The following is a 15,295-nucleotide window of genomic DNA, read 5'->3' as shown; positions in this document are numbered from 1 at the left end:
CTATGAGGGCGTTGCAATCAGGTTAATTCTCTTCGATTCATTTTCTGTTTGCAGAAAGTGTGAAATATTTCCTCTTTACATCTTCCGCTTGTGACTTTTTTTTTTACAGAGTGCATCTTCTTTTTCGTTTTGCTTTTTTTTTTTTTTTCCGGCGTCATTTTCTGGTAGCGTCTTCTTTGGTTCGTGTGTTCTTCGTTTTCCCCGTCTTGTTTGGTTAGTGTCTTCATCGGTTCGTGTCTTCTTCCTCTGTTTGCTCTTTCGGTGCGCACGGGAGAATACTGCTCTCGGAGGAGTGAATTAAAACATTAAAACATCAAGTACTCACTGAACATCAGTTTGCAAATCGTTCAGAAAGAACCAGCCGAATCTGTATTTTTACGAGATTGACTTTGTTGGCGTCTGCTTCCTGTTCAGCTTGCAGTGTGTGGTGCGCTTGTTTTTTTATGTCAGGTTGCATTTTGGTCCTTCAGATCAAATTTAGCAGTTGAGACTCCCGCAGGTGGCCCGGTGGTCCAGTGGTTAGCGTGTTGACCTCACAGTGCAGCGGTACCGGGTTCAATTCCAGCTGCGGCCTCCCTGTGTAGAGTTTGTATGTTCTCCCCGGGCCTGCGTGGGTTTTCTCCGGGTACTCCGGTTTGCTCTCACGTTCCAAAAACATGCACGGCAGGTTAATAGAACACTCTAAATTCTCCCTAGGTGTGATTGTGAGCGCGGATGGTTTTTCGTCTCTGTCTGCCCTGCGATTGGCTGGCAACCGGTTCAGGGTGTCCCCAGCCTACTGCCCAAAGACGGCTGGGATAGGCATCCAGTAACCCCCCCGCGGCCCTTGTGAGGATAAAGCGGATCGGGAAAAAAATGGACTCTCCCGGCTTGTCATGTTGTTAAATGAATTGACGATTTATTGAATAATTGATGAAGGCCTCTCCGTATTTGTGGGTTGAACGCGTCCGCAGCTGTTGTGAGCGCGACGCGCCTCCCGTCAGGAAGAAAGTCGAGAGAGGCGAGCGAGGCCTCACCTTAATGAGCTTTGGGTGCGCAGCCATGGCAGCTCGCCGCGGCATTTAATTATGCCCGTGCCCATCTTTGGCGTACACGCATACATTAGCTCAGTATAGCGACGTGCCCTCGCAAGCGCGGCGGGACGCGGCATGCTCGACGCCTTCGTTCACATCATCGCCTGCAGCGCCGCGGGATAATTAACCGCCGCGCCGCTTACCTGCGCCAGCTTTTCGAAATGTCTCCTTTGCTTTCGTCGGCGCCGAAGCAGAGTTGGACCTTTTCGACCGTGAATGTGAGCTGGCAACAGTACCGCTTTTCACGAAGTTCCGACGCTATTTTGTCTCAGATCGTGACAGCGATGGGTTTCGTTTTCCTCTAACTTCCCGGGTTTGTAAAAGTTCTCCAAATCTCAATGTGGTGCTTCTCGCTTCAATTTCGGTAATTTTATGCTCACATTTCATCTCAGATTTAATGTCAATCATTCACGGGATTTTACGGTCAAACCCTTCATTGGAACTGTTGCCGACTGTCAAAACAGTAACATTTCGGCCACCCAGGCCCTAACCTGGGCCACAAATGATCCTTTTGACATTTTTTATTTTTTTTGGGGGGCAAAACGTCTCCTTTGCTTTCGCCGGCTTTTTTGGACTGTGGATCCTGTTCTGCCTGGATTCCGGCCTGAGTTGAAAGTGAGGCTTTGAAGCTGTTTGAAAAGTGTCTTTTTAATTTTTTTTTTCCCATAACTGCTGTTCACCCACCCCTACCCCACGCCCCCATCCCTTCCTCACCCACCGCGTTTGAAGCCTCGTCGCTGACCATTACCCCGAAGGATAGCTCGCGCCCGTGAGTGCTGAACTCTTCAGATGTCGTTAGTTGTGATGCATGACATTTAAACGCCTTCCGTTAATTACCGCAAGGGTGGGAAAAAAATGACGGGAATGAAATGTTTCTTCTGACATGTCGGAAGATGGAGTCGTGACATCATTACCGGCAAGATTCCAATTAAAAATACGCCGTTTAAAAATACACCTCCCGCTCTCATGGCAAGGAGGCGTCGAGTCGTTTATTTGCAATTTCCACCTGGAAACACAAAAGACAAAGCCCGAGGACGAGGGAGGCGCCGAGCGATGTTTTCTTGTTGATTGCTGCGCCGCTTTACCGCTAACGGCTAATGAAGCGAGCCAACAAGGTCACCGGAATGTGCCTTATTTCCTCCCAAAAGGATGTCTCGGTCAAGCTCGCGGTTGTAGCACGCTGAGACCAATTAGATGTCTCTCGTAGCCTCATTAAGGGGCCCATAAGGACGGGAACTTGATTAAACAAACATGCATATACATATTTTCTTAGCATATGACTTCTTTTTCTAATGAGCACCGCCGCGAGACGGAGCAGCTTGCTTTTTTTTTTTTTTTTCCGCCTTTGCCGGACTCGGCGGGCCCTCGGGCTGACGTTCTAGAACAATCTGCAGTGGCCAACCCGAGCATCCTTTAAAGCCTGATCAAGGCTCGGATCTCCTCGCTAAAGTGTAACGGAAAGCAGCGCCAGTATTAATGGAGTGTTTTGAGTCGCCCGCTCCGGCGAAAGGGAAAAGGGAACTGTTTGACTTTGCGCTTAATGACTACCAGATTCCATCTGCTGCCGATCTTTTGAGTTTGTTTTGAGGCGGAGGGTAAAAAAAAAAAAAAACACAAAAAAACCCACACACACTCTTAGCGGCGAATGTTTGATTTAAGGACACTCTCGGAGGGAATTACTGCACCGAGGAAGTCACTTCTTCTCTGTGTGCGCGCGCGCGGATGCGCTTGGAGGAGTCTCCCAGTTGGCCTCGCTGCTTGTGACTAGACATAAATCTGGTGAATTACCAGTATCGGCGTTATTGCTGTCATCAGGCAAATATGACGCCGGTTGTTGATACAGCTCTTGTTGTGTCCATTGCTTTTTGGCCCCGCTCTTGCTGACCAAAACCTTCTTCGGTAACCACAAACCAGTCTCTTGTATTTGTTTCTGGGGATTTTTGTCCGGTGGTCGACTGGTTAGCACGTCAGCCTCACAATGCAAAGGTGCGGGGTTCAATTCCGACTGTGGCCTTCCTGTGTGGAGTTTGAATGTCCTTCCCGTGCCTGCGTGGGTTTTCTCCGGGTACTCCGGTTTCCTCCCACATTCCAATAACATGCACGGCAGGTTAATGGAACACTCTAAATTTTCCCTTGTGGGAGTGTGATTGTGGATGCTTGTTCGTCTTTGTGTGCCCTGCGATCGGCTGGCAACCAGTTCAGGGTGTCCCCGACCTACTTGCCCGAAGACAGCTGGGATAGGCTCCACGCCCCGTGTGACCCTTGTGAGGAGAAGAAAATGGATGCGTGGATTTTTGCCCATTCCTCCAGTAGAGTCTTCAGTTCTCGCCACGGACTTGACTGTCATTCTACTTGTGACATTTGACTCGGTGTACTTTGTGTGTGGACATAACGCAAACCAGGTCCAGGAGCCTCTGACGGACCGGCAGCTCATCGAGACGTCGCCCGTCCTGCAGAAGCTGACCAACTTCGAGGAGTCCATCGGCGTGCTGTTCACGCACGTGCGTCTCCTGGCCCGAGCCTTCACGCTGCGGACGGTGGGCTTCAACCACCTCACACTGTAAGTGCAATCGCAAAGCCGTCAAAAGTACACCGTCGAGCTATTCAAAGGCAAAGCGGGTGCCAATTAGCCAGTCTCGTGCCCAACCACGATAAGTCCGAGAGCAGTGGAAGGGGCGCTACTTTCCAAGAGCATATTTTTTAACATAATGTACATGTTGGAAGGATTTCAAACATCATGTTCACGTAGGAATGGAGGCGCCAGAATACACGATTGTGTCATCTGCCTCCTGATTGGACAGAAAGGCTCTTGAGATTGTTTTCATTTGGACAGAAATATACATATATTTTTTTCCCTGCCACTTTTGGCTGAGTGGTACTCGACCCCCTGCGCAGCACCACATGAAATATGCTTTTCATTCACTGCGTTGTCCATTTTAACACTGCCACATCATCTCACGGGACACGTTTATCTCGCATTGTCATCGTTCGCTCGGTGAAAGTGTCTTTGTTGTGTTGAGACAGTAAGCAAAATACACTGATACATTGTGTTTGCCAATGATTACGTGTATGATTTTTCACTGTTAATTAATGTTTCCCGGCGAGGCTGCGCTGATTTCGGCACCCCCCCACCCCACCCCACCCCCCCAAGCCCTCGTTCAACAAGCTTCATTGTGCGCCAGCTTGTTACCATGAGTGGATTGCGTTGTGCGTTGGAACGCTGATCACGAGACAGTTCACGCTTGTATGTGTCGCGACGGTGCTTAATTCGCCGCGCCGTCCCGACTTTGACAGCTAAAGCAAATTAGCGTTAGCAGCACACCTGAAATCTTATTGGCAGATGGCCGCTCGACGGTGTAATTGCTTGCTTTTCTTTACCTCGCGACCGCGACGCGGCATGCAACACACCTCCAGCGGGATTTACTTTCCGCAAGAACATATTGTTTCTTATTTACGCGATTAATCTGTGTTGCCTCGCTCATGATTTGACCTGGTGATGCATCCTTAAAATTAAATCTCAGATTTGCCTTTCACAAAAATGTGATTGGTTTTCATTGAGAGAAAAAGCAAATGATAATCAAATGTGTCCTTTGTTGAGTTTGATTTATCTCTGCTCCTAGCTTTGGATGTTGTTTTCAATTAGCATTAGCGTCCACAGAAATAACAAGTCTGCCTGTTTAAAAAAAAAAAATCATCATACAGGGGAGATAAAAAGTCTACACACCCCTTTTCAAATGCCATTTTTTTGGGAGATTAAAAAAAAGGGGACGATAAACTGCAAAACAAGCGAAATCGTGTCAAGAGGGCAAGTAAATCCAAACAACTGAGAGAAAGTCATTGCGCAAGTGTGCACACCCTCTTATAACTGCGATATGACGGTTCACAATTGACCATTCCACATTCAAACTCGCGTTAAATGGAATTCAGCACACATCTGCCACCGTCTTAATAATCAAGTTCAGCTGTTCTCATCGGCTTTTCGTGATATTTGATTTATTTTCAAAGCCAACAGAAAAAATAGGGGGAAATTGTGAATTGTAAACCACACATAGGCAGTGGCTCACAGTGTTTTCTTGATGTTCATTAGCACTACACTGGCCCAAGGTAGCTCGACCTAAATAGAGGACATTTTCTCGAAGCCTGCAAACCTCCCAGAAGAGCAAAGGTTACCGTAAAGTGGGTCGAGCTGCAGTGGAAGGCGAGCAGAAGATGAAGAAGAAGAGGTAGAAGGTGAGATAAGATAGAGAAAGGTCAGACAATCAGGTAGGCAGCAGATGAGGAGACGGGACGCCGGCTGACCTCTGAACTGCTCACCTGGCGCAGAGGACAAAGTGACCTCAAAAAATGGCGAGTGTGGGAGGTGACCCCGTGGAGAGGCGGCCCTACTACTTCTTAGCTTGGCAGCGTTGCACCATTTTCACCATCTCTCGCCGCGTTGGTCTCCACACAGTGGTGGCATACTTAGAACGCGCGTTTGATCGTAATGGGATCCGGGGCATGGGAGAACTTTTTTCCAAGGGCCTGACTATCATGCGGACCCCAAAATGCCTTTGGAATGATATATTTTAACGTTTCAGCGGAATCATTTATGAGAGATCAATCCAATCCAATTCAATCCTGATCCAGCGTCGCTAGCTGACGAACAGAGAGGAGCGAGGTGACTACAGCACAGTCAGTGTTGACAACTTTGCAACCAAACTAGTTTTCGGAAAACGTTCTGCTGTATATTGTGGATCTAAATGTTAAATAGGATTGAGGCAAACTGCTGTGGGGCTAATTATTTGCGTTGTAGCACAAGGTGACAAGGGTATGTTTGCATTGGTTGTTAGCTAATTAGCCTCCCGATTTGTTTATTTTGTCATGTTTTTACTTTTTTTTTGGGTGAAGATTTCACGAATAATACTTTGCCTGGGTCGACCGTAAAAAAAAAAAAAAAAATCCAATTAGGTTGTTTGTATGCTAGCTAGTTTGTATGCTAATTAGTTTGTTCATATACCAGATAGTAAGTTTGCTAGATAGCCCTCCGTCGTCTTCTTTTTCTTCTTCTTGTCCTTCTTCTCTCTCTTCTCCTTCTTCTTTGTCATCTTCTTCTGCTGTTTGCCGCACTTTGGTCCCCGTCTCTCCCCTCCAGCTCGCTGCCGCATTGTGCCAGTGAACAAAGGATGAGTGTTCACGCAGCAAAGCCTTCCTCTCTGACCTCCCTTTTCCCTCGCTTCCAACGCCTCGTCACAACACCCTCCTCCCCACCGCCCCCGTCCTCTACTTGTTCGCCGACTCTTCTTCTTGTTGCTTAGGAAATGTGCCGCCGCTTTGAGAAAACCATCACGCCTTCCTCTCCACTCGACTATTAGTCATTTTAGCATGGATGTGACAAAGTTCCATGTAACCCAAACCACTTCGTTGTACAACTCCCAAAATATTTTCTTTCTATCGTGCGGAGCATCAGCCCCCCCAACTCTACAAACACCTTAATGTGTGTGTGATTTTTGCACCCCCCGTCCCCCGAAGAAGAAATGTCACTTTGACGGGATGACGGTTAAATGTAAAACACATCTGTTGATTGAAATAAAAAATAATTCGCGAACTTCCTCAGACATTGCAAATATGAAGCATGCGTCTTGAACACCCCCCCAGTGCGAGGCGTGACTCAGCGGGGGACTTTGATATGATACAAAAGAAATCATTTGGAGCTGGTTTTTAATTTTAAAAAATGATGTGGCCCTGAGGAAAAATCAGTTTTTTTTTTAATAATAATGGACTTTATCAGACTTCATGAAAGACATGGCAAGTAAATGGGAGCCCAAGTATTTGTAGTCAAATTCAATTTAAAAAAAAATCTGTACAATTTTAAAAAATGTGGAGGTCAGGAAGTGCCACACGTCCTTTTGTGAGGTAAACCGAGAAAAAAGCATTTACAGGGGAGTGAGCAAACAGTGAGTTTGACGCTCACGTTTTTTTATTTCCTTTTGTGACACCTCCAATGTAAAACAAGATTGAGAAAGGACTTTTGACGGCCAAATAATTTATTGGCAGATCTGCAACTAAGAAACGGCCGTGAGCAACACTGACTCACCGCGTGACTCCATTTGAACATCACTGCCTGTTTTTAATGCGGCCTTGGCCATTCACTACATGATCGGCGTCATCTTTTCTTACAATTGTGACACATAACTTTGTATAACTAACCTCCACGCATACTCTGTTGACACCCTCCATGCGCACAGTTCGGATGCGAGCTGCCTAAACCTCCTGCATGTCGGCATTTCTCCCTCTCATAATCGAAGTGACAAGTCAGATTCGCCAGCTAATCCTCATCTGTTGCGCTTATGTCATCCAAAGCGGCGAAATGCTGCCATCTACTGGCATCAGTTCGTCATTGCAGTTAGATCCATGCTCAAATTTCACAGATGAGCTGGGCGGAGACCCTTTTCCATGCCGACCTGTTGAAAAGCGCCTTTTGTAAATGAATTAATTGTTCTGCTGTCGGTATAGGTTACCGGCACGGATAGGTAAATGGACTGTAGATACGCTATTGTTGATCAGAAATGGATAATCATTGCGGCGCCCGTCACGATCTGTCTCGACGCAGTGGTTGCCAATGGTTGAAGTAGCTCACATTGGATGTCAATGGTTGAAGTAGCTCACATTGGATAAAAAGGCGGAGGTACAAGAAAGCCAACAACAACCTCTGACATGTTTCTCTCTCTGATGTCAGCCTCCTCTTCCTCCTCCGCATCCTGTTCTCTCATCCCCCCCCAGCAACTCACATGGGCGGATGGACGGCTGCTGTGCTGCTGTCTGCAAGCTACCTTACATCTGCATCATTGTGTTTAATGGGGGGTGGGAGGGGGGTCAGTACAGCAGCGGGAGCAGCAAGCTGCCCTTCCATCCTGCCTGCTTGTGAAGCGCACTGCCAGACGTCTTCCTTTCCAGAATTGTGAAAAAGCAGAAGGTTTCTTCTCGCGCGCCTGCTGGTTTCATTGACTTTTTTTTTTCCTCTTCGCACCCCCACCTGATTCCACTGTGACTTGAATCCAAAGTTAGAAGAAGTTTTTCCCCCCCACACAAGAAGTGTGTGAGTAGTCACGGTTTCCCCACAAGGCCACCCAATTAGTTGCATTTGGTTGTTTATGACTGTTGGACATTGAAGCCATGTGCCGTCTCCCGTCTCTTGTTCCAGGGGCCACAACCAGAGGATGGAGTTCCTGGGGGATTCCATCATGCAGCTGGTGGCCACCGAGTATCTCTTCATCCACTTCCCCGACCACCACGAGGGACACCTGACAGTAAGAGAGCGGCACCCGTTGGGTGTTTTGATTTTTTTTTTTTTCGTCCGGCTTTTTTGCAGCACGGTTGTTTCCAAAAGGGATCGGCCAGGCCTCGTAGCCTCACACAAAGCAATCCCAAGCGAAATTTTTCATTCAGGGTATTCTGGTTGTGTCAGCGACACTCAGCGTGACTCCGCACGTTTATCGTAAGGAAGCGTTTTTGAAAGGTTTTGTGCCTATTTCTTGACTGCCGAGGTTCAATAAGCCGCAATGGAGCCAAAGCTCCAAGTGGCTGCCCTTTAAGGAAGATGATGAGAAACGCTGTGGGTTTTGCGAGATGTTTGCTCACTAGATACGCGCCCGAGATCCAAAAGTCGGTCTGTCGATGCGTTGTCTGATGACATCGCATGCCTGGCAGTGTGAAAGGCACACATGCACGCACGCACGCCCTTCGTGTAGTCCCGCACGTGAAAACATTTGTTCCTGCACGCGTGCGACAAATGTCTCTGCAGCCGTCAGCCGCTGACTTTTTGGTTGAAATGACGGATGCGTTGAACTTTTCCGTCAGACATTTGCAACAACGGGGGGGAGGGGGGGGTTCGCTTTGAAATCAGGTGTCACTTGCGCTTTTGTGACACCTTTGCCTCACACACAAACATGCACTTTTTACATCGCAGCTTTTTGTGGTCTTTCCTTTCTTCTCGACTCCTTGTCAGTCTTTTCACTCCAAAATTGTCAGTCAGGTAAGTATTCTTCCTCGCCGGCATGCGGTGTTTACCTTAGCGTGCCTCGTTAATTGTCGCGGGGACAGAAGCCTCTCGAGGTTTGCAGTCGCGCGTCTTTGTCGGCACTTTTTGCCTGCCGAGGCTGTCAAGTGACTACGGGAGAAAGCGAACCGCCTCGACTTTGCCTGGCACAAAAGCGAGCGATCGCACCTTTTGAAAGGCGCGCGAGGCCATTTTTATGATTTCTTTTTTTTTTTTTCCCCACCCTCCTCCTTTTTCTGGCGAGCATCAGCGTTTCTCTTTTTGCTCTCGCGACGACGACGACGACTATCAGCTGCAGGCTGCGGCGTTTGAAGTGGGCTGAAAGCAGCCAGCAAGAGCCCTGTTGGAAGATGGAAAAAGGCGTGACGTCAGCCTTGTTGAAAGGCTGCATTAAGAGGCCCGATAGCCGCAGCCAAGCCACCCCAATCGAGATAAGCTACATCTGAAATGCATTTCAATAAAAGCGCCTATTCAACTAGTGTGCGTGTGTGTGTGCGTGTGTGTGTGTGCGCGCGAGTCATAGCGAGAGAGCTTCACATCATTTTGCATTCTGTTTGCTCCCCCACTGCCTCCCTCTGTGTATTCATCTTGCAGCTATATTTAACATGTTTGTGTTTTTTCCTTTTGGGGACGTGGATGTTGTACCTCAGCCGGCGGAACACGACGCCGTCCGCTCTGCCGCGAGTCAAGCATGCAATATTTACCAGAGCGACGCGCAATCTCCCCGAAACATTTACTGGGGAATTACCATTTCTGTCCGTGATGAATTATTTCACGTGGAGCGTTATTCGGCTGTTCCGTTGCGCACGTTTTCCAATCCAGAAGCCGGTTGCTACCAAAACCTGACAGGCGGTTACGCTTCGATCTGCTTTTGTGGGCCAAATCGGCAGAAAATTTCGCAGAATTCAGGCCAAGTTGGTCAACACATGCTTAGAAATTACCCCGATTCAAGAAGTTGCAATGTGCATTCAGCTATGCCGACACCTCCAAGTCCCACTGATGTGGCTCCCACAGAGTGCCTTGTTGTTGACCGTGAGTGCGCGCATATCACCCAGAGAAAGACAGACGAGAGTGGGAGGAAATTCATTTTTAATTTGACAGCCAGCATGCGGACTGTGGCTTCAGGCTGGGGTGGCTACTTAGAGCGCCTCGTTGTTGTCCATGAGTGCACGTACATCAACCAGAGAGAGATTGAAGAGCAAGAGGGACATTTAAAAAAAAAAAAAAAAAAAAACTGATTTTGACAACCAGCATATGGATGAGGGCTTTGGCTGCTTTAGAGCGCCACGTTGTCTGCTATGAGTAATAGGCGGATTTTGTTTTCCAGCTCAAACATTTAATTATGTGTAGGCATAAGGAAGATGACGTAGCATCCAGTCACCTCATGTTGCCACAGGTGGAGAATTAAGCTCGAGGATGATCTGTGGAAACAGGATGGGATTGTGTTGCCACATAGCTGCATTCTAACACCTATTTAATGTATTGAAATATAATCTCCACTCAGGCTTTGCAATCAGAAGAAGCATCAGCACCTTCCTACATGCTCAACATACCACCGGTAGATGCCTGTATTAGGTTCATGCATGATTCATGAAGAAATTAAGTGGAAAAAGGGGCCTTTTCCAACTGTCTCCTAAGTTATTCCAAGTAAATAAAACAGCGGCATTTATTTCTTTCTTGGCCCCACGCCCGCGCGGCGTCTGCTGGAAGTGGAGTCGCTCTGTCGTAATTGCCTTGACATTTTACACTATGGCAAATTGGACAGGAGCAACGCTCAAGATTGAAACTGATCAAAGAATCTTGAGATATTTATGTTCCCGTTTCGCTCATCAGGCAATGAGACTGAGCAGAAAGAGCAGCGGCAGTGGATGTGACAACTGTATCGAAATAATAAACAGGATACATATGCGGATGTCATTGGCAAACTGTGTCTGAATAGATTCAAGCGTACAGTTGATGTGAATTGGATAGAAGAATCGAAGACGAATTACCATTTGCATGTCGAGGAATCACTGCCGACTCATAATTTCCTTTAAGAAGGTTCCAGTCGTGATTAGTTCAGTGTCCTCAATGCTCGTTGTGAGTGTTTCCATTTTGCGTTTGGCTGCTTATGCTGTTTAATGAACGATGGCGATATACATCGTGAAATTGTGGCTTGCAACGCCAAAGGAAAATTGTACGTCTTGTCCCTTTCACGTCAGGATACCACTGTGTTTAGTTTCGCAGTCAACCGCATGTGTTACAACTGTGCGTTTGTGTTTTGTGGTAGCTTCTGCGCAGCTCGCTGGTCAACAACCGCACGCAGGCCAAAGTGGCGGTGGAGCTGGGCATGCAGGACTTCGCCATCACCAACGACAAAACCAAGCGGCCCGTGGCGCTCCGGACCAAGACCCTTGCCGACTTGCTGGAGTGTACGTGCAAACACACGCACACGATCGAAGGCGGTTTTGCAGTCTGAACGTAAACATTAGAGAGACAATGTTGTATTGACCATCAACCCGAAAGGTGGAAATACAAACAAGTTTCTCGCAGCTGCTAATGTAAGCGCTGGATTTGGCAAAATTTGAATTTACGGTCAAACTAATCAAACAAATTCTGTATGAATTGGAAAAGAACTGCACAACTCTGCCTTTAGACTCTCTGCTAGCTTGATGCTAACACAACATGCAAAACATCATAGACGGGCTAGCGAGTAGCATCAATAGTTGCGGTTTTATCATGCTTGAATAAATATTCAAATATCCGATGTTACAACATGGCCACCTGTGGCTTAAAGTCTGGTGTGGCCAAATTTTTAATAAATAGATTGAATACATTACCGTCGTTCTGATGCCCAAAGGCAGTAATGCTGCTACACAGGAGAAGCAATCTTGGAAGGCCGCTGTGGTTGCCCTGAAAATCAAAGCTAAAATGTTGCGACTGACAGATAGCGTGCTCGTGTAGTTGTTGATAACGGTTGCAATATGTCCCAGAAATTGCCACCCTCTTCAATAACCTGTTGATTATCTGATTGAGTACCAAAAGCGATATGCTCAAATAAGCACAGCTCGACACATTTGGAAGCAATTAAAGAAAAAGGAAAAAAAAGGATTTCCAAGTGACAACTTTTCTCCATCATTTCTGGAAGGCTTCAATGGCGTCTGCATTCAATAGCTTTTAATTAAATAGCTCGTTATTGCTCAATATTTTCCTTTCCAATCCGCCGTCGCTGGAGTGTGACTCAAAACGATTTGGCTGGCACAATAAACAAGATGGGGCGAGTGATTCACGGACAAACAAGTGCCCAATTTAGGCTGGCGACGAGACGCGTCGTTAAATCTTCATTTTTAACAGCTCGCGTGTGGGACTTACGTCATGTCAACGGTCATTAGTCGTGCCGCTTCCCAGTTACGATTGGACAAATGACTGCATGGAAAGAGCAATCGCACAAATGATATGGTTGTCTAAAAATACTTTGTCTTTCTTGTGTTAATTTGCTGAGGCGTTCTTATTTTATTCCCTGTCCAAAACACTTAATGCTTCCCCCACTTTTGGACCGCTTCATCATGCCTTGTCATCCCTATACTGAAATGTTCTTGGGTCCTTGTGAAAGGAACTATATGAATCTAAGATCTGATTATTTTTACTGTATTATTACTTTTACTATTGATACCTTTTTGGAAAAAAATATTGCTTTCATATAGTTACTCAGGCCTCGACTGTGTATAGATACATTATTTTTTATTTTCGAGAATCGGTAGTGTAGTGGAGAGCCCCAATGGTCATCATCAAGTGCTTGCAGCATGCTGAGAATCAATCTCTCTCCTCAGCGAGTGCGGCGAGAGAGAAAGTCAGCCATCAGTGATGCAGGAGAAAGATAAAAACAAAACTCCTCCAATCGTTTGCCTTTCAGATCGCGCCGTCGGGCCGCCGTCGTAATTGCCAGCGCGGAAAGGAGGCGAGGGTCATCACGGGCGAAAAAAAAGGAGCGCGCCTCTTTTTCCACATATGAACGGCGGCGCCCCGCGGCTACGGCGGCCCCGCCTCAAATATTACCCATCATTCCTCTCCGGGGCAGCTAATGGCCAGATGCTGCTTCCATTTCAAATAGGCCGCACCCTTCGACTGAGCTTATATCTCCTTTTCACTTTTGACTTCTCTGGGCGCATTAAAGTGGCAGCACAAGTGCTTAGCAGACTAGTTTGACTTGATCCACCGATTTTTGCCATTCACAAATTCACCCATTCACGTTTTTATGATGTAAAATTATTTAACATATGGACAGTTCTTAAACCGTTACCGTAATAGACCACAATTGCTGATTGAAGCAGTTGTGGTGACGTCACAGGTTTCATGGCAAAAATTCGGTGGAATTTCCAGGAAAATTCCTCTTAAAATAAAAAAAATAAAATTCCTTTGCTTTCTTGCAGCTTTCATCGCGGCGCTCTACATTGACAAGGACCTGGAATTCGTGCACACCTTCATGAACGTCTGCTTCTTCCCTCGACTGAAGGTGAGCGCCTATTGATAGCTTTCCACCGCCAGCGCCTGATCAATGAGCCGCTGAGAGAGACCAATTGGGTGAGGTGGGGGAAAGGAGGGGGGGCCTAATGGCGCCGGCCTAATGGCGCGAGCATTGACGCAAAGGCTCCGTGTGGCGCTGAGATCGTTATTTTCGTCATCCTCAATGGGGATCGCGACGGTGTCGGGAAGATGCTATTGGCTTGTTAGTCGCCGATTTTGTCATTGATTCAGAAGACCGCTTCCACGTGTGGCGGAAGGCAAGCTGCGTTTTTTTCCCTTGTACTTTGTGGGAGGTTCTGACGCAGGATGGGCGGCGTGACTGGCAAAGTATATAATAAAATTAGAGCTCCGACTGGCATCCTGAATCCTAATTTTCCGAATCATGTTCATTTTGTTTTGGTGGTTGGCAAAATCTTTTTTTTGTGCATTACCAGCGGTGGAAAGAAAGTGGGGGTAATGCACCGAATTTATTTGCCAACTGCCAAGATAAAGTAGAAGACGAAATGGAAGAATTGGGATTCTAGTTCAGGTAAGTCATTTTAAACTGAAAAGGAAAAACCTTTCTGTTGTCGTTTTCCCTGTTTGCTGATGTCACCGCGCATCTAATTATAAGAATGTGTCAAGACATGGCGGCAGTATGGATGTGCCTGTCTCCCGCTTATGTGAGTTCCTGAAAGGGGCTATGAGTAAAAAAGCAGAAAAACAAAACCGACACAGCATAGTTTGATGCATCAAGCTTTCCTGCGTAGTAAATATACAGAAAGTCAAAAAGCAACACGAGCACGGTGGTCCTCCATTCTTATTTTGGTTGTAATGTACTACTTTCCTAAACAAAAAAATTTGTCCTGTGATTTCACCAAGTGAGCATTTTCAGCATTTAACCCGCAAACAGTAAGGACGAATTCAACACGCCTTTCAAAGCATAAGTGTGGGATAACTGCATCGGCGTTGGACAGCCGCAGAGGCAGCCGCACGATGCCTCGCACGCGACTCGGGGACAAAGCGCCGCACACTGAATCGGCGGCGGCGTCTTCTTGTGAAGCCTCTGCCGCGGTCTGATGTGTCGGCCTAATTGCCGTCTCGGCAAGCCTCTCCGGGGAGAATCGCCGACTCTGGACCGGCCCGGCCTCTGCGTCGCGGTCGCCTCATTTCCACTTCCAAGAGAAAAAGTTGCGCGGCGCCTTTGCGTTTCATCCAATTTGGGCGGAAACAGAGACGCAATGAAGGGCCCTCCCTTGTAATGACTTCTTCGTTTTCGCCGCACTCTGTGATTACGCGCGGAGCGCGAGTGAACCGCGCGCAGAAGAGCTACATTGCTAGGCGCGGGCTACTGCCGCTACCGCCGGCGCCCCAAGAGATGAGGAAGTGGGAAGGAGAAAAAGGGAAACAAAGTGCGGCGCAGGCAGAGTCTGAGAGGTTGGGGGCAATAAAGCGAGAGAGCAGGCAGCAGAAGCACTCTTTGTAGAAAATTAATAGGAGCGGACAGTTCTGGATTCAAAGTCGCTCTTTTTTTATGACAAGGCTGCTTCCCTGTTAATGGAAGAGCTTTTAGAAGTCCCCCCTGGATAAGGGAAATGTATCAGGGCGGCACACCTGGGAGACTCCAGGCCGCTTCGTATTTCTGGACCCGGATTGGCTTTTTTTCTTAAGTAGCCTGTGATTTGTCCGCGCGACCGAGACCGGA

General features: G+C 47.3%; 1 protein-coding gene across 1 annotated transcript in view; it reads left to right on the top strand.

Annotated features, from left to right (window-relative positions):
• drosha (drosha ribonuclease III) overlaps positions 1-15,295 on the top strand; it is a 68,493-nt gene that overhangs the window by 44,526 nt on the left and 8,672 nt on the right. Inside the window, exons 24-27 of the mRNA XM_019874362.1 lie at positions 3,476-3,633; positions 8,254-8,359; positions 11,378-11,519; positions 13,518-13,600. Of these exons, the coding sequence (XP_019729921.1) occupies positions 3,476-3,633; positions 8,254-8,359; positions 11,378-11,519; positions 13,518-13,600 (489 nt within the window). The remainder of the gene's footprint in view (positions 1-3,475; positions 3,634-8,253; positions 8,360-11,377; positions 11,520-13,517; positions 13,601-15,295) is intronic.

Source organism: Hippocampus comes, unplaced genomic scaffold (assembly GCF_001891065.2).
Source record: "Hippocampus comes isolate QL1 unplaced genomic scaffold, H_comes_QL1_v1.1 scaffold25, whole genome shotgun sequence".
NCBI classification, from domain to species: Eukaryota; Metazoa; Chordata; class Actinopteri; order Syngnathiformes; family Syngnathidae; genus Hippocampus; species Hippocampus comes.
This window is presented reverse-complemented; position numbering and strand designations above follow the sequence as displayed.